Source organism: Oncorhynchus mykiss, chromosome 21 (assembly GCF_013265735.2).
Source record: "Oncorhynchus mykiss isolate Arlee chromosome 21, USDA_OmykA_1.1, whole genome shotgun sequence".
Taxonomy (NCBI): Eukaryota; Metazoa; Chordata; class Actinopteri; order Salmoniformes; family Salmonidae; genus Oncorhynchus; species Oncorhynchus mykiss.
In genome coordinates this window covers 17,463,817-17,489,364 of record NC_048585.1, presented here as the reverse complement: position 1 = coordinate 17,489,364, position 25,548 = coordinate 17,463,817, and the positions used below count along the sequence as shown (strand labels likewise).

The window sequence follows — 25,548 nt, the reverse complement described above, 5'->3', positions numbered from 1 at the left end:
CCCTCTCCATTGCTGTTTCTTTTATTCCCGGTGCTGCAAAGCTGCTAGGCTGGTTGAGTGTTCTGTGGAGGATTCTTGGAGTAGCTAAATGCGGTGTGGTTAACATGTCTGTATGACAGGCGTACGCACCAGATTAGACCCACTTAGCTTGTTTGGACAAATCCTCAGGTTTTAAAAGGGGAGGAGAGGAATGGAGATGAAATTTTAGAGAAACTGACTGCAGTAGGTTTGTACGAGGAGACTGGTTCAGATAGTCCATGCAGGAGTGGGGGTGGGAGTGTCAGAATCAGAATTAGGAGAAGTACCAATAAATACACAACAACCACATACGTGCACACACTTATTAAAACTTACATTTTCACACCTACTGCACCGACACACATGCAGCACACACACCTTTTTTCCCTGAACAGAAACTCCCAACAAATCTACCCCCCCCCCCCCAAAAAAAAACAACAACATAGAAGCAGGTGATATCCCTCATCACCTTTGCGATGTACCAACTAACAGTGCCTGACTGTGCATGCTCACACCTCTCTGCATTAGCCTGTATTACAGCATCTTATCACATTGTTCCCCCACAGCCCTTTTGACTCATCTCCAGCCTAGTAGCCTGGGAACAGATTGTTCATTTGAATGGTAGCAGGGGCTTCAATCTGCCCGACGAGCTCCCAGTGTCTGAGGGCTACACTGAGCAGGAATACATTAAAGCGCCAAATGGCACCCTATTCCCTATATAGTACACTACTTTTGACCATGCCCCATGGTCTCTGGTCAAAAGTAGTGCACTATATAGGGAATAGGGTGCCATTTGGAATGCTAACCAGGTTACTTAGAGGGAAAGTTGACCTGTAATGAAATCAAAATTGGGAATATTAGAGGATAAGTCACAGGCTTCTCTGGGTTCTCCATCTAGGCTAGCTACCTTCCTCACTGGCTGAAACTCTAGAAAGAGGTAATATCTGTGAAATGTTCTGTATCTTCCTGCAGAAGGGATTTGTGACAGACAGGAACACACACACACAGACCCAGAGACAGGCTGTGGGCATTGAACTCAGTCTGACCATTGTTGATAGTCTGGCATATATCTGTGACGGATTTTGGGGATGAAAGCTGTTCTTCTGTCCCGATCTAACCTGCCTCCCCTCCCCTCCTAATCCTCCCACATGGTTTCTGATGGAGTTTCCACGCTTACCCTGCCGTTTCATGGAAGACTGTGGGAAACTGGAGGTAAGTAGAGAATGGAATTTTGGAGACAGAAGCTAGCATCTCATGACAGTGAGGCAAGGTACAAAGGTGTTAACACAATGTCACAACTGGGTGTGTGGAAAAACCCTCCACATTAAAATGTTGACATAGCATGTATTTCAGTGGTCATGTTCAAAGAGTTCGCTAGGCAGAGACCATAAAACAGTTTGGACAGAATATTAGACTAACTCTTAGAGGCTTTCTTTACCACGGTTGCGCTGCAATGGAGAATGTGCTCAGCTAGCCAGCAAACTCAGAGAGAGAGACAGGCAAGTTTCATTTTCACCAGCCCCTGAAAAGGATTGGGAGAACAGGGAGATTGAGAGAGTAGGGCAGAGTACCCAGAGTAACCCCCCACCACCCACACGTCCTCTGCTCCCAAGCAGCTAAAAGTCAGGGAGATTTAAGGCCTCTCATGGTTGGGCATTAACATGTCTTTACCCAGGGAGCTGAGAATGGAGCCCTCTCTATTTACAGCCCGCTAGCCCGTCAGGTGGTTGGCAAGGCGACACAGTGAGGGATAATGCGCACGCCACGACGCTTCCGGAATCTTAATGGAGCCTCCTCGACCAATGACGTGGCCGGGATAGACGGCGGGGGAATTTGCATATGGTAGAATGGGGGAGCAACAGGGGGTTGGCCCCACCCCCTTGGTACCGGATGCCAGGGAGAGCACTGGTTGGATGCGTTCCTAAATGTGACAGTGTGTGTGTGTGTGTGCCCCAGAACATTAACACAAAACACTTTGGCTAATTACACCACTAAATATCTAAAAGGTCACACTAAAAGAAAGACAAGAGGACTAAATCCAAACATTGTTAGGCTAAACTACACACAATTGACCTTCAAATCTCACGACCACAAACGCTATGCTTCAGATGTGCAACAAGCCATATCAAAAAAGATATGATGATTCTCAAATCCCAAAACTGAATTTGGGCGACTTCAATAGTCTTTTCATTAAATGTTTGTCTGCCAGGCTATTTAGAAGGCTTTTAACAGGCGATGATGATGATGATCACTGGGTTGGCTACTTTAAGCCTGCTTTCTTCCACATCCAGCTGACATGAGGCTAGCTAATCCACTAGCTCTGGCGGGGCTACAAACTGGCCCCAAACATAATGAAGGTCATTAGTCTATAAACAATGGCTATTGTGTGAGCTGCTGTAGCACACTAGGGGGATGAAAGGAGAGAGAGGGGGAGGGTAGATCGAGAGCGAAAGATAGAGATGAGGAGGAAGAGGGGAGAAAGAGGTAGAGATCAACAGGGTGAGAGAGGGAGAGAGAGACAAAAAGGGGGAGTTGAAGTGTGGATTCACTTAGACTGAACCCTTAAGCCCCCAATAACATGTCACACATGTACCACGTCTCACACTCCCACACCATCTGGGCAAATACAATTAACCACTGACTGGCCTTCAAATATTAGACCACGCACTAATACACTGTTAGGAAGGAGATGAGAGTGTGAGAGAGACAAGACACAGACAAGGGGCCACACAGGTTGAGTTGAGATTATCTATGGTGGGTTAAATTCACCTAATGTCATTTAACTGACAGCTTAACGTGATAAAATAAAACTCACATTGAACCCAACCCAGGTGGATTACAGAAGTCTAATCTAGAATATTTAATCTAGTTGCAATGTAGCATATGTCTGGGTGTGTGTACAGGTGTGTGTGTGTGTGTGTGTGTGTGTGTGTGTGTGTCCATTGTATGCTGGACAACTGCCAGCTGTCACACTGGCGCGTGTGTATGGTGTGTGTAGTGAGAATAATGATTAATGGTAAAATCCCTCACACGCGGTTTAAGCTCTCTCGCCAGGGTGGCGGCGGTCTTTGTGGGTGTAATCTCTCCCAGAATTAATTCCTGGAAATTGAAATGAAAAATAGGAAAAGAAGTGTCCGACCCCTGTCCTCTTCCCCAAGGTCAGTCAGTGTGTGTTCCCTCCTCTGAAAAATAATACTAAAACTAGCAGAGGATGGAAAACTGAAAGTCTGGGGGGGGAGAGAGAGAGCGAGAGAGCGAGAGAGAGAGAGAGACGGGGACAAAGTTCCCAGCGGAGGGCTGGGCAGTGGGCTGGAGAAATGGTTAAACCCAGTTAACTGGGGATGAGGCTGAGCAGAACTGATGAGAGAGAGGACTGTGGTCTCCCTAGATACTGTAGAGGTGAAGGACACACACCCAAACACTATGAACACACACAGCTAACGCAAAAATAAATGAGCACATACAAACTCAGAAAACACACACACAGAAGCAGAGACGTCTTTCCCCAAGCACACACGCCTTTCAGGCTCACAGGCGCTATAGCAGCCAGGTCACCCATGATACAAGTCAGTATCCCACGTCCATCCATGTCTGAGGATGTCGGGAGATGATGTAGAAACCAGCCACTAGGGGCAACTGTGAGGGCTGTTACCTTCAAGTTTGGTTTTGCTAGGGCATTGGGGACGGCAGATGGGAGTAAGCATCTGCCTCTGATTCCAAAGGTAATAAGATAGAATCCAACAATAGAAAGTTGCATTCTATATTTTTGCACAGATTTTTTCGGAGCAATTACTTTGTCAAAAGCAATTTGCCGGACAGAAAAAGGGGCAGTGATTTGAAACTTTTAGGTCCATTAGAATTTTAAAATAATTTCCATATAGTTTTGGACATTCAAGAGTGACCTGGACCATAACCCAAAATAATACATTTCCCAATATTGTTTGTATATATTTTACTCAAATCTCCCCCGGGCAGGATTGAATGGGCTCGTATGTTGCCCACCCCTGCTCTTTAGCCTACACTCTCAAACTGAACAGAACGCACACAAATCCTCATTTCTGGCGAGGGCTGTGCAATGACATAATATTCATTAGATCTATCATCCTGCTACTGTGTACAGTATATAATCAGATTAGCATTAGGGATATACGGCAGGACATATACTCATTGGTCCTCTCGCTCCCTCATCTCATATCTCACACAAACACACAGCTGACCTACATGCGACTGGTAGCATCCCAGACTCGCTGGCTGTAGCCCCAAGGCCTGGGTTCTGCACCACGCACTCCACAAACACACACACACGTCTACCCTTGAAACGCTAACTGACTGGCAGACCCACCGTGCCAAAAAGTGGGTCGCCTCGTGCCCACAAACCACGCCGGGCGGTCCAGGGCATTCGAGGCAGCAGCAGGCACGTTAGGGCTAGCGGGCATGAGAGGGTGGCATGGTGGTGGTCAGGCAGTTAAGTCTTTCAACGTTAGAAGCCGTCAGGGGCCGACCACAACTCAACCAGGCTCCCTTCTGCCATTATGGATCACCGTAACGTCATATGACCACCAGCACTGCTTGGCCAGTGCTTTAGCACAACCAGAAATATATCAACATTATTTACGGGGGGGGGGGGGGGGGGGGGCAGAACTAGAGCCTATCAGAGCAGAGCTGCCATTTTGGGTAAATTCAATGTGGCATTAGGGGGAACTGTTTCAGTGAGTCAATCCAGGGCAGGCTACAAGGAGAGGAGCCTACCAACTACCAGCTGTGGTCATTATGGGTTGATGGGTCATTTTGGTAAGGAATTCTCGTATGAGACCCTTGGGTCAAACGCAACACACACACACTGTTCCCGCTCTGAACAGACAGAGCGCTTGCCAGTACCACTGCTCACCTCATCCACACACAACATTACATTTGGGCTTGGCCCATTATAACAGAAGGGCAATTGACATTGCAGGCTGATGTTGTGACTGGGTTCATGGAGCTGTGCAGATTATCCCGGGTTAGGTCTTCCGGCTGTGTGTGTGTGTGTGTGTGTGTGTGTGTGATTTCAGAGCCAAAATCAACTAAACTCAGCAAAAAAAATAAACATCCTCTCACTGTCAACTGCGTTTATTTTCAGCAAACTTAACATGTGTAAACATTTGTATGAACATAAGATTCAACAACTGAGACATAAACTGAACAAGTCTCACAGACATGTGACTAACAGAAATGGAATAATGTGTCCCTGAACAAAGGGGGTCAAAATCAAAAGTAACAGTCAGTATCTGGTGTGGTCACCAGCTGCATTAAGTCCTGCAGTGCATCTCCTCCTCATGGACTGCACCAGATTTACCCGTTCTTGCTGTGAGATGTTACCCCACTCTTCCACCAAGGCACCTGCAAGTTCCCAGACATTTCAGGGGGGAATGGCCCTAGTCTTCACCCTCTGATCTAACAGGTCCCAGACGTGCTCAATGGGATTGAGATCCGGGCTCTTCGCTGTCCACGGCAGAACACTGACATTCCTGTCTTGCAGGAAATCACACACAGAATGAGCAGTATAGCTGGTGGCATTGTCATGCTGGAGGGTCATGTCAGGATGAGCCTGCAGGAAGGATACCACATGAGGGAGGAGGATGTCTTCCCTGTAACGCACAGCGTTGAGATTGCCTGCAATGACAACAAGCTCAGTCCGATGATGCTGTGACACACCGCCCCACAGCACAGGCCTCAGTGTAACGCTCATTCCTTCGACGATAAACGCAAATCCAACCATCATCCCCGGTGAGACAAAACCGCGACTCGTCAGTGAAGAGCACTTTTTGCCAGTCCTGTCTGGTCCAGTGACGGTGGGTTTGTTAGGCGACGTTGTTGCCGGTGATGTCTAATGAGGACCTCCCTTATCAGTTGTAATTCTATGTTCTGAACCAGGGTTCCCCAGCTGGCGGCCAAGTGACTTCATGGATTTTCTGGGCAAAAAAATTATAAATGAACAAAAGTTTTATTGTTGGACATAAAATATTCATTTGAATTTTGGAAATATTTTCCAAATTATCCCCAAGTGTGATCGTATACAAATGTAAGCAAGGTTTGAAATGATCATGTTTTAGTCAAATATTATATCTTCTTGCGTTCAATGCGCAGCCTACAAATTATTTGTACTTATGTTCCAGCCCCAAGACCATCCACAAAAACACATCTGTGTCTAGTTGAGGAATCCCTGTTGTACACACACCAAGAAGACCCTGCACGGTGGCCTGATGTGCTCCAAGCAGCAGTCAGCAGCATCCCACTCTCCGACCAGGGGCCAGACCCCTGACTAATCACCATTCACTCACATCACTTTGAGGAGAGAGGGAGAGGAAGAGGTGGGAGCGAGAGAGGGAGTTGAAGGGAGAGAGAATAGTGGGGAAAGGAAGGAGTCAGATATTCTTCCCTGTTCCTGGGAAATGGAGGAGAGAGAGAGCGAGAGAAATAGGGAGACCGAGAGAGAGAGAGTCAGAAGGAGAGAGAGGGAGACAGAGACAGAGAGAGAGAAAGGGAAAGAGCAAGCAAGAGGGAGAGAGAGCAAAAGAGAGAGAACGAGAGAGAGAAAGAGAGACCGTAGATATAGTAAAATCATTCATCAAAAAGAGGTGTGTTTATCATCGAAATCAGAGCGACTCTTCTCTCTGTCCCTCTCTCTCTATCACTTCTGTCCCTCTCTTTATCTCTCCCTCCCTCTCACTTCTCTGTCCCTCTTCATCTCTCCCTCCCCCTTTCACTTCTTCGTCCCTCTCTCTTCATCTCTCCCTCCCTCTCACTTCTCTCTGTCCCTCTCTCTCTATCACTTCTGTCCCTCTCTTTATCTCTCCCTCCCTCTCACTTCTCTCTGTCCCTCTCTCTCTATCACTTCTGTCCCTCTCTTTATCTCTCCCTCCCTCTCACTTCTCTCTGTCCCTCTTCATCTCTCCCTCCCTCTCACTTCTCTCTGTCCCTCTCTCTCTATCACTTCTGTCCCTCTCTTTATCTCTCCCTCCCCCTTTCACTTCTCTGTCCCTCTTCATCTCTCCCTCCCCCTTTCACTTCTTCGTCCCTCTCTCTTCATCTCTCCCTCCCTCTCACTTCTCTCTGTCCCTCTTCATCTCTCCCTCCCTCTCCCTCTCACTTCTCTCTGTCCCTCTCTTCATCTCACTTCTCTCTGTCCACCTCTCTTAATCTCCCTCCCTCTTTCACTTCTCTGTCCACCTCTCTTAATCTCCCTCCCTCTTTCACTTCTCTCTGTCCACCTCTCTTAATTTCCCTCCCTCTTTAACTTCTCTGTCCACCTCTCTTAATCTCCCTCCCTCTTCCACTTCTCTCTGTCCACCTCTCTTAATCTCCCTCCCTATTTCACCTCTGTCCACCTCTCTTAATCTCCCTCCCTCTTTCACTTCTCTGTCCACCTCTCTTAATCTCCCTCCCTCTTTCACTTCTCTGTCCACCTCTCTTAATCTCCCTCCCTCTTTCACTTCTCTCTGTCCACCTCTCTTAATTTCCCTCCCTCTTTAACTTCTCTGTCCACCTCTCTTAATCTCCCTCCCTCTTTCACTTCTCTCTGTCCACCTCTCTTAATTTCCCTCCCTCTTTAACTTCTCTGTCCACCTCTCTTAATCTCCCTCCCTCTTCCACTTCTCTCTGTCCACCTCTCTTAATCTCCCTCCCTATTTCACTTCTCTCTGTCCACCTCTCTTAATCTCTCTGTCCCCATCTTTTTCACTTCCTCATTCTCTACCTCACTCAACAGTAGAACATCTCCCGCCATCCAGTCCTCAAAATGTCCCAGGGCCCAGAGCACACGTGTGCACGCGCACACACGTCAGGCAGGATACACTCACTCTACATTGACCTTCTGACGGAGAGAGAGAGCGAGCGCGAGAGAGAAAAAAGATGAGTAGACAGGCAAACGAGGAGAGAGAGCAAGAGCAATGGCTTGAGTGAGACGGGAGAGGGGAGAGGAACAGGGTAGAATATATGAGAGAGAGAGAGAGAGAGAGAGAGAGAGAAGAGAAGGAGAAAGAAAGAGGGGGAGAGTGGATTAGTTAATGCACAAAAACACTGCATCAAACCAATGCACTGCTCCGAGCAGGATGCGTCAGCAGTACATTCACGTTCCCCACTCAAGGACAAAAGAGAAAGAGCAACAGAGTGAACAAGCGAATGAAAGAGAGAGAGTGAGAGCAGCCTTGCACCACACTGGCACCAGAAAAACGTGCCGGAATAACCTGAGCAGCAGGATTAACACCGGGGCTGCAGGGGTTAAAATCGTGTTGCCGTGGGGACACGCTGCCGTTTTCTCCAGTTCACCTGGGAAGCGCTTTATTCTCCTCTAAACCAGGGAGCCAGAGAGAGAAACAAGAGAGAGAGAAAGAGAGGACAGTGGAAGCTAACACGGTTGAAAGGCTTCGCGCTGGCACACACAAAGGACTGAGTGCTTTGAGCTTGGCCACTACCTCAGGACACTGCGGGGGCTGAGAAGAACGGGAGAGGGGGAGAGAGAGAGAAAGAGATACACATCCCCGCTCTCGCTCATCTGCTGCTACAGCGGATCTGTTTTCCTCATCGATGCTGCTATAACATTCACGCCTGTGCCCCGCTCGGCTCTCTCTTGCTTCACTCTCCTATTCTGCCGCGCGGTGAAGAAAAAAAGGGATTGAAAACAGGAGCGAGAAAGAGACCGAGGGAGATGGCGCTTTAGCCTCTTTTTGCTGTGCTGATATTGCTGCTGAATCTACTCTACGCCCCCCTCCCTCTCTCAACTCTGTTACAAACCCCCACCCACCCTCGGAAGAAATTGACGGATTATTGGGAAGTGCGCGGGAGGCAGGCTGCAGCTGCTGTGTGTGTGTGTGTGTGTGTGTGAGCGCCGCTGCTGGCGAGCCGTGTTTGCGTGCTGCTGTGCTGGAGCGCAGAGCTAGTTAAGAGGAGAAATAAGCTAATGACCGCAGTGTGTGTCGCGTAGCCTTTTCAACCCTGCAGAGCGCTACAGAAATCAAGTGGACACGACTCGACACACAAAGAGAAAGAGAGAGAGAGAGAGAGAGAGAGAGAGAGAGAGAGAGAGAGGGTAGACTGACTGACTGACCACCAAAAAATAGAAAGAGCCAAGGGAAAGGAAAGGGGGGGTCCTGTCCCCCCCCCCTTCAAACAAAAGGGGAAGAAATTTGAAAGGACTGTGGAATTTTTCTTCTTCTTCCTCCTTAACCCCCCCCTCCCTCTACCCTGAAACCCCCACCCATTTTTCTTCTCTGCCTTGGGTTTTCAGAGTGCGGAGTGTGTGTGTCGGTGAGCACGCGTTTGTGCTATGGAGACTTGGAGAAGGCGTTCGGCGGAAACATCGAGCGGCGGATTCCAAGGACAAGCGGGAGAAGAGCAGCCGAGAGCGAGCGAGCGTGTACTGCTATAGGAGCCTGACTGGATTCCTACCCATCTAAAACACAAGCTTCGGATGGGCCTTCACATCTTTTCCTTCTTCGGATGATGTTCGCTTGTGTGGAATTATAAAAAGGGGCCATTTTGGCAAAGAATCTTCACTTCATTTGCTTCTAACAGAGCAGAAATAAAATTCTTTATTTCTCTGCTCCTTGGATATATACCCGATTTAAACACTCTGTGATTGACAAACAATCCCGTAAGGACCTGTAAAAAAAAAAAACGCTTGAGGTAGGTGTCTAGCATTTCCAACCCTATTTCAATCATCTCCATCTCCTATTCTATATTTTTTTCTGTCTCTGAAACATTTAAGAGCAGTTGCCCTCCCCCCTCCAGTAGTGTCCATGGAAAAGAGAGCCAGAGTCTTGCTTAATCCGGGGTAGGGCCAGCCCTCTCCACCCTCCCCTTATACCTCACCCCCCCCTCCCACTTTCGACCACCAACCCATTCAACCAACCGACCCCCCCCCCAACCCTCTCCCCCCGGACGATGCTGAATTATGAGCGTGCCACATCATGAGTCTCCTGGGGCGGGTAGCTGTGCGTCGAGCCACCCTGCTCTGTGTTGTGTTCCTGATGGCGCGAGCGTGGAGCAGCGCCTCTCTGGCTATGGCGGGGGCAGCAGCGCCAGGCCCTCAGGGCTGCCCACCGCAGTGCTCGTGTAGTAGCCAGCTGAGCAAAGTGGTGTGCACTCGGCGCGGCCTCACTCGCGTGCCCCCGGGAATCCCCGCCAACACGCGCCACCTCAACCTGATGGAGAATGCAATTGGAGAGGTGCAGGCCGACACCTTCCGACACCTGCACCACCTTGAGGTTCTGCAGCTGGGCCGCAACGCCATCCGGCAGATCGAGGTGGGCGCCTTCAATGGCCTCACCAGCTTAAACACGCTGGAGCTATTTGACAACCGGCTAACTGGGGTGCCCAGTGGTGCCTTTGAGTACCTGTCCAAGCTCAGGGAATTATGGCTGAGGAATAACCCCATTGAGAGCATCCCTTCGTATGCCTTCAACCGAGTGCCCTCGCTCATGCGTTTGGACCTGGGCGAGCTGCGCAAGCTGGATTTCATCTCCGATGGCGCCTTTGAGGGCCTGCACAACCTCAAGTACCTCAACCTGGGCATGTGCAACATCCGGGGGGAGATGCCCAATCTGAGCCCCCTGCTGGGCCTGGAGGAACTGGAGATCTCGGAGAACCTCTTCTCCGAAATCAAGCCAGGCTCCTTCCGGGGCCTGCGCTCACTCAAGAAGCTGTGGGTGATGAATTCGCAGATTGGTGTGATCGAGCGCAACGCCTTTGACGACCTGAGCTCGCTGGTGGAGCTCAACCTAGCCCACAACAACCTGAGCGCCCTGCCACACGACCTGTTCTCCCCCCTCAGGTACCTAGTGGAGCTGCACCTCCACCACAACCCCTGGAACTGTGGCTGTGAAGCCATGTGGCTGGCGCGATGGCTGCGAGAGTATATCCCTACCAATTCTACCTGCTGTGGCCGATGCCACGCGCCGGCCCACATGCGGGGCCGCCAGCTGGTGGAGTTGGACCGGGGGGAGACCGGCGTGCTGCAGTGCTCTGCCCCCTTCATAGGTGACGCGCCAAGAGACTTGAATATTTCGGCAGAGCGCGTAGCGGAGCTCCGTTGCCGGACTGCGCCAATGTCCTCGGTTCGGTGGCTGCTGCCCAATGGGACTGTCCTGACGCACGCCTCGGCCCACCAGCGGATCGCCGTGCTCAATGATGGCACACTCAACTTCTCCAACGTGCTGGCGGCTGACACAGGCACCTACACCTGCATGGTGTCCAACGCGGCCGGCAACTCAAACGCCTCGGCCTACCTCAACGTGAGCGCGGCTGAACTCAACACGTCCAACCTCAGCTACTTCACCACGGTGACCGTGGAAGTGCCGGGACCCACCACGGAGATGCCCAAGCCCACAACGAGCGCCCCTAACACTGGTAGGGGGGCTGGAGGAGAAGCAGGGGGAGGTGCGGTGGGCGCTGGCACCACCACCACCGCCTCGCCCTCCCTCTTTCAGCCCGTCTTCATCTCTACTCCCACCGTTCTGCTCCAGAACACCGAGGGCCAGCCAGGCGCCCGACCATCCTCCGTTCCTGCCTCCAAGTCCGCCACGGTCAAGCCACCCGACACAGTCCCCAGCCTGGACGAGATGATGAAAACCACCAAGATCATCATCGGCTGCTTCGTAGCCGTCACGCTACTGGCCGCCGTCATGCTCATCGCCTTCTACAAGCTGAGGAAGCGCCACCAGCAGCGGAGCACAGTGGCAGCCGCCCGTACAGTAGAAATCATCCAGGTGGACGAGGAGGACCTGCCGCCGCCTGCTTCTGCTGCCAACGAGATCCGAGACCACACGCTGCCCGAGATACGAGACCACACGCTGCCCGAGATACGAGACCACAACAGCATCCAAAAACTGGATTATATCAGCCACAAAACAGACTATGGCTTCCCCAAACCCAAAGCTGACTACAAGGGGGACTACACAATCCACATGCCCAAACCAGACTACATTATACACAAGCCCAAGGCTGAGTACACCACCTATAAACCAACCGTGGACTACACTACCCACAAATCTACAGTGGAATATAGCACCCACAAATCTACACCAGATTTTAGCCTTCATAGACCAAAGGCTGACTATAGCCCATTCAGACCGGAATATAGCACTCACAAGCAGCCGAAAACTGACTATAGCCCCTTCAAACCCGACTACAGTACTCACCCGAGAACACCTAAAGCAGATTATAGCCCATTTAAACCGGATTATAGCAGTAGTACTCACCCGAGAACACCTAAAGCAGATTATAGCCCCTTCAAACCGGATTATGGCACTCATCCAAAACCCAAACCGGACTGTAGCCCATTCAAACCTGACTACAGCACTCACCCACGACCTAAACCAGACTACAGCCCTTACAAACCTGACTACAGCACTCAGTCCAAATCCAAACCGGAGTACATTACACACAAATCCAAACCGGAGTACAGTACACACAAATCCAAACCCGACAACAGTCAATACAAACCCAAATCAGAACACACCCCCAAGGGCGCGCCGGACTACATCGTCTTCAAATCAGGCTACAACAGCCCCCACAAACAGGATTATGGCAACCAGAAACCCAAAATGGATTCCAGTCCCCACAAAGCAGACCATCACAAGGTGGACTACCGCACCCTCAAGCCCAAATACAACACGTACAAGCCAGCAGGACATGGGGCTAAATGGACAGAGAACAACATTGGGAACTCTCTCCCTCGAACCTTGCCCAGCGCCATCACAAACCTCCCTGAGCCCTTTGTCATAAAAACTCACACCAAGGAGAAGGTTCAGGAGACTCAGATTTAAAGCCCCCCACACAACCCCCCACCCACCCCCCAGGCAAGTCCCAATCCCCATAGCGACCCCTCTCTTCTCATAACAACATGCAATAGAATGCACAACGGGGGAAAAGACAGGAACTTTCTTTTTTGTACAGAGTGCAAAACTTAAAAAGACTGAACATTTCTTGTTGTACATGCTTATAAATAAATCTATATATGAAACTATTGAAAGTACCATGGACTGGTGATAGAGAAGCATATTATATTAAAAATAAATACATTGAAACTATTTTCTAACTTGTAACTTCTATTTAAAAAGACGAGTTGTTTAACATACTGTCTTGACTTTGAGAAATGAGGGTAGACTTGTTAAAATAAAAAAGAAGAGGCATTGTGATTTTTAATTAAAAAACCAATGCTACAGAGAATGCAGTGAAAAGAGAAAAAACATTTATACTGAGAAGACTTTCTTTAAGAAAAAAAAAGGTCAGTGTTTGATCTTTACAGGTTTATCTTGTAAAAGCACCATGAATTTGTATTGTGCCAAATGTTACAAATGCAATAAAAAATGATTTTTGGAGAGAGAAAAAAAGAAACAGAGAGAGATGACGTTTTGTTCTCCTGGTGTACTGTAGCGAACAGCCAAACGCTTCAGACACTGCAGTAAGACTCTGCAGCTATACTTTAACCCTGCGTGTGCTGGGTGACTCACACAGAATCAATCACAGCACAGAAGTGCCTGCTGCTGTTTTTAATAACACTTGATATGCCCGTGTGTCGAGGCAGGTGGGGGAAGCTATGTTTAGTACGCATAACATTAGTCAATGACATGGTACTTAATCAAGGTGTGGCCCATTTCAAAGCGGGTACTAGATTTGTCCCGTTTTCATGAAGTTCTCCAAATGCATGGAACCCATGAGAAAAGCTTTTAAATGGCCTCTATTTAAACAGGGGTATTTGAAGTGCTCCCCAGTGATATGTATGAGATTGCACTGTGGTCATGTCAATGAATGATTGCATGTGTGTAAAGATATGAAGGTGTAGGGTGTGATATGGTGTGCTAACTTGAGGGGGTTGTTTTCTATGTGCTTGACTTCGAGTGGTCAGAGAGGTGTTTTTCACTACCAGACTTGTGGATGTACGAGACAGACCCTGGTGATGTGAGCACACACACTTTCCTCTTGGCCCCCAAAACATCTCATTTCTCTTTTCATTGCATTCCCCCAGCTGTTGTGGCTTCATCAGTCAGCGACGGTTTTATGAGGACAAATGCTGTGGGTCTCGCCGTTAACTGTGCATTCTTCATCTTCAACAATCTCCCTCTCCATCTTAACATAGCCGTAACCTAGCTCCCCCCTAGACCTGACCTGGAGAGATGACATGTACACCAGGTCGTTAGCGTCTGTGGACAGCTCAAACTGGCTAACAGCGTGTGGTTTTTTATAGAGACGGTTGTTTTGACTATCGGTGTAAGGAGTGACACGTACAGAACAGAGGCCTCTCTTTCTTTACCAAGACGCACGCTGGCTTTCAGCGGGACGCCGGAGCATTAACAACCGGTCGACAGGGCCCCCGGCGCCACAGCTCATTAAAATGCAAGAAAAGAGAAAAAAAAGATCAGACAAAAACAGAACAAAAACAAATTGGGGGCATCTTATTAAGCAGTAAAAGGGAGTATTAATAGGAGCTGGTATCGACGACCAGGGCATATTGCTCACTGTGTCTGAGTGATTAAACTCTGATTGGTCTATAATTTACACAGCCTGGACGGACACACACCTCGTGATTAAAACTCTTCCCACAAAAATAAAAAAAATACTGGTGGCGAGGTAGTGTCACAGCAGCCCGGTCACCGGCCAAGCCCCAGCAGCCATTAAACGTCACACACTGTCCCCTCTGTCAACGGTTTACGTAACCGAGGCGGTAATGGGAGGACGGTGCAAGATTGTCTCGGAGGGATCCGACTATTTCCTCTCTACTCCTATTTATTTGTGATAGAGAGAGAGGAGAGAGAAAGAGAGGAGAGAGAAAGAGAGGAGAGAGAAAGAGGAGAGAGAGAGAGAGAGAGAAATAGGAGAGAAAGAGAGGAGAGAGAAAGAGAGAGAGGAGAGAGAAAGAGAGAGAGGAGAGAGGAGAGGGAGAGAGAGGAGAGAGAAGAGAGAGGAGAAAGAAAGGGAGGGAGGGAAGGAAAGGGGGAGAGGCTGATATACTCATCTCTGCGCTGCACCATGCAGTAAGAGCATAAGAGAGCAGAGAGAGAGCAGAGAGAGAGCAGAGACAGAGCAGAGATAGCAGAAAGAGAGAGAGAGAGAGAGAGACAGAGCAGAGATAGCAGAGAGACAGAGCAGAGATAGCCGAGAGAGGGAGAGCAGAGATAGCAGACAGACAGAGCAGAGATAGCAGAGAGACAGAGCAGAGATAGCAGAGAGAGAGAGAGAGCTGAGGCAGAGCAGAGATAGCAGAGATAGAGAGAGCTGAGGCAGAGCAGAGATAGCAGAGAGAGAGAGCTGAGGCAGAGCAGAGATAGCAGAGAGAGAGACAGATGAGAGAGAGACAGATAGCAGAGAGACAGAGATAGAACAGAGATAGCAGAGAGAGAGAGAGCTGAGGCAGAGCAGAGATAGCAGAGAGACAGAGAAGAGATATCAGAGAGAGACAGAGCAGAGATAGCAGAGAGAGAGAGAGAGAGAGAGCTGAGGCAGCTTTTGATGTGTCTAACCTGCAGTCAGGGCCCGTCAGAGTGATGTGTGTATGTGGGGGTGGTGGTTCTGGGAATTTAGAGAGAGAGATGGAGGGGAGGGGGGGGGGGCTTAGAGAGAGGGGCCCTCTCCAATCCAAAGAGACAGAGATTAGGAGGGGGGTTTGATACATACACACGCAAACCGATTAATATATCCTTCACAAACACAAAGTTAAAATATCCCTGCCTCTCTCACACTCAGACACATAGCCCACATTTACTTAGATTACACACAGATGCACACAACCATATGCACACTGCCACTGAGCTGATAAGCAGACAAAAAACCTCTCTTAAACCCAAATACTTAGAGAACCTGAATCCCACACACTGTCACTGATGCAAACATATCGCTGGCACACAAACAGTAACAAAACCTTACATATAGACAGCTCAAACAAACATCCCAGCCATTTCACCTCACACAAAGCCATACATGTTGTGCCCATGCATGACCTTGTACTATCGACCCTTGAAGCACCCCCCCCCAAATACAGGCTTCTGCAGTGAACTTTAGGCCAACGCTGGTCACTTAAGCAAGGATCAGACATGATCCATTCAAAACGCATCTCCCCCTATCTCTTTCTCTCGCTCCCTCTCCCCCTCTCTCAGTAACTCACGGCCTTAAGGGACTGTGTGTCAACGTGCAGGGCTGGCTAAGGGACAGCATCTGACGGGCACTGTGGTGTGTCAAATCAAAATTTCTTTGTCACATGCTTGGTAAACAGGTGTAGACTGACAGTGAAATGTGTGCGTTTGCTTTGTTGCATATGGGAGCATGCATATGCATGTGCCTGTGCGTGTCTGTGTATGTGCCCCTGTGTGCGTATGCATGTGGGTGTGTGTGTCAGCAGTGATTTGTGCTGTGGTTACTTCATGGGTAGGGACAGCGGGGGGAGCTGTGGCGACATGGGGGGGGGGCTTGGAAAACAAGGGTAGGGCCAGCGGGGGAAGCTGTGGCGACATGGGGGGGCTTGGAAAACAAGGGTAGGGACAGCGGGGGGAGCTGTAGCGACATGGGGGGGGCTTGGAAAACAAGGGTAGGGACAGTGGGGGGAGCTGTGGCGACATGGGGGGGGCTTGCAAAACAAGGGTAGGGGCAGCGGGGGGAGCTGTGGCGACATGGGGGGGGCTTGGAAAACAAGGGTAGGGGCAGCGGGGGGGGCTGTGGCGACATGGGGGGGGCTTGGAAAACAAGGGTAGGGACAGCGGGGGGAGTTGTGGCGACATGGGGGGGGGGGGGGGGGGGGCTTGCAAAACAATCGTAGCCGCTTCATCCAGTCCATTTCATCTCCATCGAGAGACAGAATTTGTCATTGTTTCTCCGGTGTGATGGTTAGAGCAAGAAATTGGTTTGACAATGTGATAGTGTGTGAGAGCCACAATGTAGCATTCCTAATTGTCACTGGAGTGTGCTGAATGCAAGAGACAGGAGAGAGAGAGAGAGACAGTAGAGAGAGAGAGAGACAGAAGAGAGAGAGAGAGAGAGAGAGACAGAAGAGAGAGAGAGAGAGAGACAGTAGAGAGAGAGACAGTAGAGAGAGAGAGAGAGAGACAGTAGAGAGAGAGAGAGTAGAGAGAGAGAGAGAGAGAGAGAGAGAGAGAGAGAGAGAAGAGAGAGAGAGACAGTAGAGAGAGACAGTAGAAAGAGAGACAGTAGAAAGAGAGACAGTAGAAAGAGAGAGCGAGAGAGAGAGAGAGACAGTAGAAAGAGAGACAGTAGAAAGAGAGAGCGAGAGAGAGAGAGACCGAAAGGATGAAGAAAGTAGAGAGGAGAGAGATAAATGAACAGTTTATCATAGCAGGAAAATAATCCTGCAGCAACAGACAATTATTATGAATGAATGGTGAATCTCGCTTCACCATCTGGCAGGCCAACAAACTAATCTGGGTTTGGCCGATGCCAAACCAATGCTACCTGACCAAATGCATAGTGCCAACTGTAAAGTTTGGTGGAGGAGGAATAATGGTCTTTCATTGGTCGGGCTAGGCCCCTTAGTTCCAGCGAAGGAAAATCTTAACGCTACAGCATACAATGACATTCTAGACAATTCTGTGCTTCTAAATTTGTGGCAACAGTTTGGGGAAGGCCCTTTCCTGTTTCAGAATGACAATGCCCCCGTGCACAAAGTGAGGTCCATACAGAAATGTTGTCAGTTTCTCGAGATCGGTGTGGAAGAACTTGACTGGCCTGCACAGAGCCCTGACCTCAAGCCCATCGAACACCTTTGAGGTGAATTGGAACGCCGACTGCGAGCCAGGCCTAATCACCCAACATCAGTGGCCAATATCACTAATGCTCTTGTGGCTGAATGGAAGCAAGTCCCTGCAGCATACAGTATGTTTGATGGTTCTGTGCTGGTCTGTGGAGTTCTGTACTGTTTCTGTGTGCTCTACCTATGATATACCACATCATCCAACGTTGTGCTATGCTGCAGTGAGCTAACAAAGCACAGTTGTGTTACTGGACAACAAGAGGGGTCCTAGAGACAGTAGGTGTCTGTCCTGTGCTTTCTGTACTGAATTATATATAGCTCTGCTATACCACATCAATCTTTCCTGGAGTGGTTCTGTACTGACTTATATCTCTGCTATACCACATCAATCTATACTGGAGTGGTTCTGTACTGAATTATATCTCTGCTATAACACACCAATCTATACTGGAGTGGTTCTGTACTGAATTATATCTCTGCTATACCACACCAATCTATACTGGAGTGGTTCTGTACTGAATTATATCTCTGCTATACCACACCAATCTATACTGGAGTGGTTCTGTACTGAATTATATCTCTGCTATACCACACCAATCTATACTGGAGTGGTTCTGTACTGAATTATATTTCTGCTATAACACACCAATCTATACTGGAGTGGTTCCGTACTGAGCTAACGTGGTCCCACTAGTTAGCTAGTTGTTGGGGGCTGTCAGGCAGGCCGTGTCCAGGGCGACACAAACGCCAGTCCTCCTCTGTCGGAAGGAAGCAGCTCTCGCTCTACTCCGTGCGCTTCATTAGCAATCACTGAGGAAGCCATTTGGAAGGAGACGAGCATGTAGCATGCAGCGTGTCCGCCACAGCTCACAGGACCCTGACGGATGGAGAGGGAGGAAGAGAGAGAGGGGAGGGAGGGAGGGAGGGAGAAGCAGAAAGCTTGGTGGGGAGAGAAAAGGAGGGAAGACAGAGAGAAGGGGAAGAGAAAAGAAAAGGGGAGAGAAAGAGTGAGCAAGAGAGACATAGGAAAAGTAGAAGGGTAGAAAATCAGAAAAATGCAAAACAGGAAAGGTGGAGGCAGAGAGAGCGAGCGAGAAGCGGGCAGAATAGGCCAATCAGCAGAAAGAAAGTGCAGGAGAAATGTGGTGGAGGAGGATAAGCATGTTGGTGAAATATTAAATGGAATAGAATAAACAAATATCAAAAGAGGGGAGGCAGAGCAGATAGAAAAGGAGAAGGGGAAAACAGACCGACAGGGAGAGAGAGCTAGAGAGATATGGAGCAAACAGAACATGATGAAAAAGTGCCAGCTAGATAGAACAGGGAAAGAATGAATTCCTTGATTGTGCCTGGAGGGCTGCACCAACTAGAGGTGTAGGGTGGGGGTGGGGCAGTATAGTACAACATACAGGAAAAGCTGATAACCAGTAATGGACTGAACCACTGGTAAGCTTGGGACTATAACGGTTCTATCTGAAAAAATATAGTTCTGAACCCTCATTGGTTTGAATGGTGTCAGCAATTTTTATATTGTATTATTTTGAACTATATACACGGAGAACACTGAACAGAACAAGGCTATAGTCCCCCCCAAGCTCTCTCACTAGGGGGCGGAGGGGGGCAGTAAATGGTAGGTACTAGGGGTTGTGTGTGGTTCTCGGGGTTGTATGTGGTTCTAGGGATTGCGTGTGGTTTTAGGGATTGCGTGTGGTTCTAGGGATTGCGTGTGGTTCTAGGGATTGCGTGTGGTTCTAGGGATTGTGTGTGGTTCTAGGGATTGTGTGTGGTTGTGTGTGATTGTAGGGGTTGTGTGTGGTTGGTTGTGTGTGGTTGTAGGGGTTGTGTGCGCGTGGTTGTAGGGGTTGTGTGCGCGTGGTTGTAGGGGTTGTGTGTGCATGGTTGTAGAGGTTGTGTGTGGTTGTAGAGGTTGTGTGTGGTTGTAGGGGTTGTGCGTGCTCAGTTGTGTGTGTGGTTGTAGGGGTTGTGCATGCTCGGTTGTGTGTAGTTGTAGGGGTTGTGCGTGGTTGTAGGGGTTGTGCGTGCTCGGTTGTGTGTCGTTGTAGGGGTTGTGTGTGCGTGGTTGTAGGGGTTGTGTGTGCTCGGTTGTGTGTGGTTGTAGAAGTTGTGCGTGCTCAGTTGTGTGTGGTTGTTTGTGGTTGGTTGTGTGTGATTGTAGGGGTTGTGTGTGGTTGGTTGTGTGTGGTTTTAGGGGTTGTGTGTGCATGGTTGTAGGGGTTGTGTGTGCGTGGTTGTAGGGGTTGTGTGTGCTCGGTTGTGTGTGGTTGTAGGGGTTGTGTGTGCTCGGTTGTGTGTGGTTGTAGGGGTTGTGTGTGCTCGGTTGTGTGTGGTTGTAGGGGTTGTGTGTGCTCGGTTGTGTGTGGCTGTAGGGGTTGTGTGTGCTCGGTTGTGTGTGGTTGTAGGGGTTGTGTGTGCTCGGTTGTGTGTGGTTGTAGGGGTTGTGTGTGCTCGGTTGTGTGTGGTTGTAGGGGTTGTGTGTGCTCGGTTGTGTGTGGTTGTAGGGGTTGTGTGTGCTCGGTTGTGTGTGGTTGTAGGGGTTGTGCATGCTCGGTTGTGTGTGGTTGTAGGGGTTGTGTGTGCTCGGTTGTGTGTGGTTGTAGGGGTTGTGTGTGCTCGGTTGTGTGTGGTTGTAGGGGTTGTGTGTGCTCGGTTGTGTGTGGTTGTAGGGGTTGTGTGTGCTCGGTTGTGTGTGGTTGTAGGGGTTGTGCATGCTCGGTTGTGTGTGGTTGTAGGGGTTGTGTGTGCTCGGTTGTGTGTGGTTGTAGGGGTTGTGTGTGCTCGGTTGTGTGTGGTTGTAGGGGTTGTGTGTGCTCGGTTGTGTGTGGTTGTAGGGGTTGTGCGTGCTCGGTTGTGTGTGGTTGTAGGGGTTGTGCGTGCTCGGTTGTGTGTGGTTGTAGGGGTTGTGTGTGCTCGGTTGTGTGTGGTTGTAGGGGTTGTGTGTGCTCGGTTGTGTGTGGTTGTAGGGGTTGTGTGTGCTCGGTTGTGTGTGGTTGTAGGGGTTGTGTGTGCTCGGTTGTGTGTGGTTGTAGGGGTTGTGTGTGCTCGGTTGTGTGTGGTTGTAGGGGTTGTGTGTGCTCGGTTGTGTGTGGTTGTAGGGGTTGTGTGTGCTCGGTTGTGTGTGGTTGTAGGGGTTGTGTGTGCTCGGTTGTGTGTGGTTGTAGGGGTTGTGTGTGCTCGGTTGTGTGTGGTTGTAGGGGTTGTGTGTGCTCGGTTGTGTGTGGCTGTAGGGGTTGTGCCTAGTTGTTTCTTCTATACTTGTGGGGATGTACTATCCTTGTGGGATTTTAGAACAAGGAAAAGGCTCTCTCGTGGGGACATATCCCATGAGGACAAAGACTATTAAGTTTAGGGGTTAGGTTTAGGGTTACGGGTTAAGGTAAGGTTAGGAGAAATAGGATTTTGAATGTAAATTAATTGTTGACCCACATGAGGATAGAGGAACACAGCTCCTCAAATATTTACTTTCTGCATTACTTATTCCATTTGCTATCTTGGCTATAATGATTCAATATCTTTCTATATGATTCATTAACTTTCTATCGTTAGAATTCAATTTATTCCAAAAGGCACAAGGGAAATGCTAGACAAACATTCTACTACCAAGGATTAGACTATAGACCAACATTTTATATCTGTTCTATAAAACATGAAATAAACATTCTTTAATACTATAATGAATGACAACCTTTAAAACAACACTGGTGATGACTCAGGGCCTACCTGTTCATAACAGTTGTATGAATGACACTCAAACAAGCTCTTCTATGAGAACGCCTGGCTGCACGCCGTGGCTGTGAGTCAACGTGACTCAACGATGTTGTTGGGAGTAAAAGCCAATTACTGATGGCGACACACTATAGGAGGTGGACATGATGAGTTGTTGCTGTGTGTGAGGATCCCTGCTATTGTGTGTGTGTGTGTGTGGGGGGTAGGGAGTTGAGGCCTAGGGAACAAGCGGTTGCGTAAGGAAAGAGACTTGTTTTTCTGAGGTGTGTTTTAACAGATGGGGCCGTATTGATTGATTTTCATTGGTTCACTGTCAGGCTTGTGCTTTGATTGGTTGTTAAATAATTCAATAGAAACATATCTTAACAGCAATGCCAACAGGTGAGCCTTTAAAAGATACCATCAAACAATATTCAATCTGGAAGATCAGACTCCTGTAACTAGAAACAATTTCAAATCCAATTTAACCTGACTGTTACTGTTACCAACCTAGTTGTATGTGAACCAGTTGTGGTCCTGGAGGGAGACTTTATTGCTCTATTGGAAGGTGAAAAACAGTGGGTTGCCGCTGGCCAGAGACAATGGAAGAGTGTTTTTATGACCTCTGCTTATCGTAGGGAGCTGTCAGGGTAGACCGTCTCTCTCTCACAAACACAGTTCATTCCGGAATCTACAATGAATTTGTACATACAAGGAGAGTAGAGGGGGAGTGTAACACATTAGCATGGATCTTCACGGTATTCTCTATGCTACCGCTGCTAGTGCTACCGCTGCTGCCTCTGCCACCGCCGTACTACCGCTGCTAGTGCTACCGCTGCTGCCTCTGCCACCACCGTACTACCGCTGCTAGTGCTACCGCTGCTTCTGCCTCTGCCACCACCGTACTACTGCTGCTAGTGCTACCGCTGCTAGTGCTACCGCTGCTAGTGCTACCGCTGCTAGTGCTACCGCTGCTAGTGCTACCGCTGCTGCCTCTGCCACCACCGTACTACCGCTGCTAGTGCTACCGCTGCTGCCTCTGCCACCACCGTACTATCCCTGCTGCCTCTGCCACCACCATACTACCGCTGCTAGTGCTACCGCTGCTGCCTCTGCCACCACCGTACTACCGCTGCTAGTGCTACCGCTGCTGCCTCTGCCACCACCGTACTACCGCTGCTAGTGCTACCGCTGCTAGTGCTACCGCTGCTAGTGCTACCGCTGCTGCCTCTGCCACCACCGTACTACAGCTGCTAGTGCTACCGCTGCTAGTGCTACCGCTGCTAGTGCTACCGCTGCTGCCTCTGCCACCACCATACTACCGCTGCTAGTGCTACCGCTGCTGCCTCTGCCACCACCGTACTACCGCTGCTAGTGCTACCGCTACCGCTGCTGCCTCTGCCACCACCGTACTACCGCTGCTAGTGCTACCGCTGCTGCCTCTGCCACCACCGTACTACGGCTGCTAGTGCTACTGCTGCTACCGCTGCTGCCTCTGCCACCACCGTACTACCGCTGGTAGTGCTACCGCTGCTAGTGCTACCGCTGCTAGTGCTACCGCTGCTAGTGCTACCGCTGCTAGTGCTACCGCTGCTAGTGCTACCGCTGCTGCCTCTGCCACCACCGTACTACCGCTGCTAGTGCTACCACTGCTAGTGCTACCGCTGCTGCCTCTGCCACCACCGTACTACCGCTGCTAGTGCTACCGCTGCTAGTGCTACCGCTGCTAGTGCTACCGCTGCTGCCTCTGCCACCACCGTACTACCGCTGCTAGTGCTACCACTGCTAGTGCTACCGCTGCTACCGCTGCCACCACTGTACTACCGCTGCTAGTGCTACCGCTGCTGCCTCTGCCACCACCGTACTACCGCTGCTAGTGCTACCGCTGCTGCCTCTGCCACCACCGTACTACCGCTGCTAGTGCTACCGCTGCTGCCTCTGCCACCACCGTACTACCGCTGCTAGTGCTACCGCTGCTAGTGCTACCACTGCTGTCTATGCCACCACCGTACTCCCGCTGCTAGTGCTACCGCTGCTAGTGCTACCGCTGCTGCATCTGCCACCACCGTACTACCGCTGCTAGTGCTACCACTGCTGTCTATGCCACCACCGTACTCCCGCTGCTAGTGCTACCGCTGCTAGTGCTACCGCTGCTGCCTCTGCCACCACCGTACTACCGCTGCTAGTGCTACCGCTGCTAGTGCTACCGCTGCTGCCTCTGCCACCACCGTACTACCGCTGCTAGTGCTACCGCTGCTGCCTCTGCCACCACCGTACTACCGCTGCTAGTGCTACCGCTGCTAGTGCCACCCCTGCTGCGTCTGCCACCACCATGCTAACGCTGCTAGTGCTACCGCTGCTGCCTCTGCCACCACCGTGCTACCGATGCTAGTGCTACCGCTGCTAGTGCTACTGTTGCTAGTGCTACCGCTGCTGTTCTGCGGGGCCATCCATTTCACCACATGTCATTTAGGAAGCAGAGAGAGAGAGAGAGAGCGAAATGTAGCTACACACATTTTAAACACGACCCACAGGGGCTGGGGGGTTTGTGAAGCAGAGCGTATCGGAGTGAACAGATGACTCTGGGTCAGAAGAGAAGGGCAAAAAACCCAAACAACAACTTCATTTGGAGCAGTTTTGAAGCAGTAGGGAGCTCGTCTGACAAAACGCCTCCTACAGTGCAAGCAATCTACTTCAAAGTTGGCATGCTAAGAGGAGAGAAAATGTTTTAACAAGGTGTTATAAAAAGGTATTCTGATTCAATGTGTCAGAGTTAGGGAAGAATCAGCACAGTGATTCCAGCAATGAAGAAAAGAGGGATCGAGACAGAGCGAGTGAGAGAGAGCGAGAGGGAGCCGGAGAGGGAGCTGGAGAGCGAGAGAGAGAGGGAGCCTGAGAGAGCGGGAGCCTGAGAGAGCGAGAGCCTGAGAGAGCGAGAGAGGGAGAGAGGGAGAGAGGGAGAGAGGGAGAGAGGGAGAGAGGGAGAGAGGGAGAGAGGGAGAGAGGGAGAGAGGGAGAGAGGGAGAGAGAGAGAGCCGGAGGGAGCCGGGGAGCCGGAGGGAGCCGGGGAGCCGGGGAGCCGGAGGGAGCGAGGGAGCCGGAGGGAGCGAGAGCGCCGGAGGGAGCGAGAGCGCCGGAGGGAGGCGGAGGGAGCGAGAGCGCCGGAGGGAGCCGGAGCGAGAGCGCCGGAGGGAGAGCGCCGGAGAGCGACGAAGCCAGAGCGCAGGAGGGAGAGCGAGGGAGAGTGACGGAGCAAGACAGCGAGAGAGAGCGAGACGGAGAGACACAGAGAGACACAGAGAGCGCGAGAGAGAGAACACGAGAGAGGGGTGGAGGTGTTGAAGAGGAATAAAATGGAGTATGGCTTTGAAATAGAAAGGGAAAGAGCTGTGTACTAGTTTTCTAGGTTGTTGAACCCATTTAGAGTCACATTATTATGTGTTCTCCGATAACGCTGAGGCAAATAGGAATGTGCTTTTAAATGGGAATACGGCTAGAAAAGACACTAACAGGGAAAAACTAACTGTGTTACTTCAGCTTCTACCACTCCAACAGCAATAGTTCAATGGGGTCAGCTGTCGCTGTAGCCTTCCAGGATCAATTTGAAACCTCTGCAGCAGCCTATGATGATGACTAACCAATGCATCATGGGCAACAGAGTATTTTCTCTCTCTCTCTTACAGTTCTCTGCACTTATTATTTAGTGGGGCCATTTAGAAAACTATTGCACTGTGCATAATTACTTAATGTAAGTGTGGTAAAAAGATGGACTCCAATCCAATATATTAAGATATAGCAAGTAGAGTGCTTATCTCAGATTCATAGGCAAGCTTTTATGAGCAGGGCCTAGGCACCGGTCCCAGTTCCTAGTTTTAAATCGACCCCAAATAAATGCAGCCTTGAAAACTGCCCATTTAAAATACAGCTAATACTTCATTTAAACTGTGTGTGTGAGCCAGGAGAACAAAAACGCCTATATGTAATGATCACAGACTTGGCTTTCATGTTCTCATTCGGAAGGCCAATAGAACGGTAGTGTGCACTGACAATAAAGCACTCCGAACAGCAAACAT

General features: G+C 49.9%; 2 protein-coding genes across 2 annotated transcripts in view; one reads left to right on the top strand and one right to left on the bottom strand.

Annotated features, from left to right (window-relative positions):
* The window catches only part of LOC110499879 (staphylococcal nuclease domain-containing protein 1), a 311,077-nt gene that overhangs the window by 166,143 nt on the left and 119,386 nt on the right, over nt 1-25,548 (bottom strand). The gene's annotated exons all lie outside the window — the stretch shown is intronic.
* On the top strand, nt 7,979-13,230 carry LOC110499875 (leucine-rich repeat-containing protein 4-like). The gene has a single exon (XM_021576933.2). The coding sequence runs from the start codon at nt 9,966-9,968 to the stop codon at nt 12,819-12,821; it is 2,856 nt and encodes a 951-aa protein (XP_021432608.1). The 5' UTR covers nt 7,979-9,965; the 3' UTR covers nt 12,822-13,230.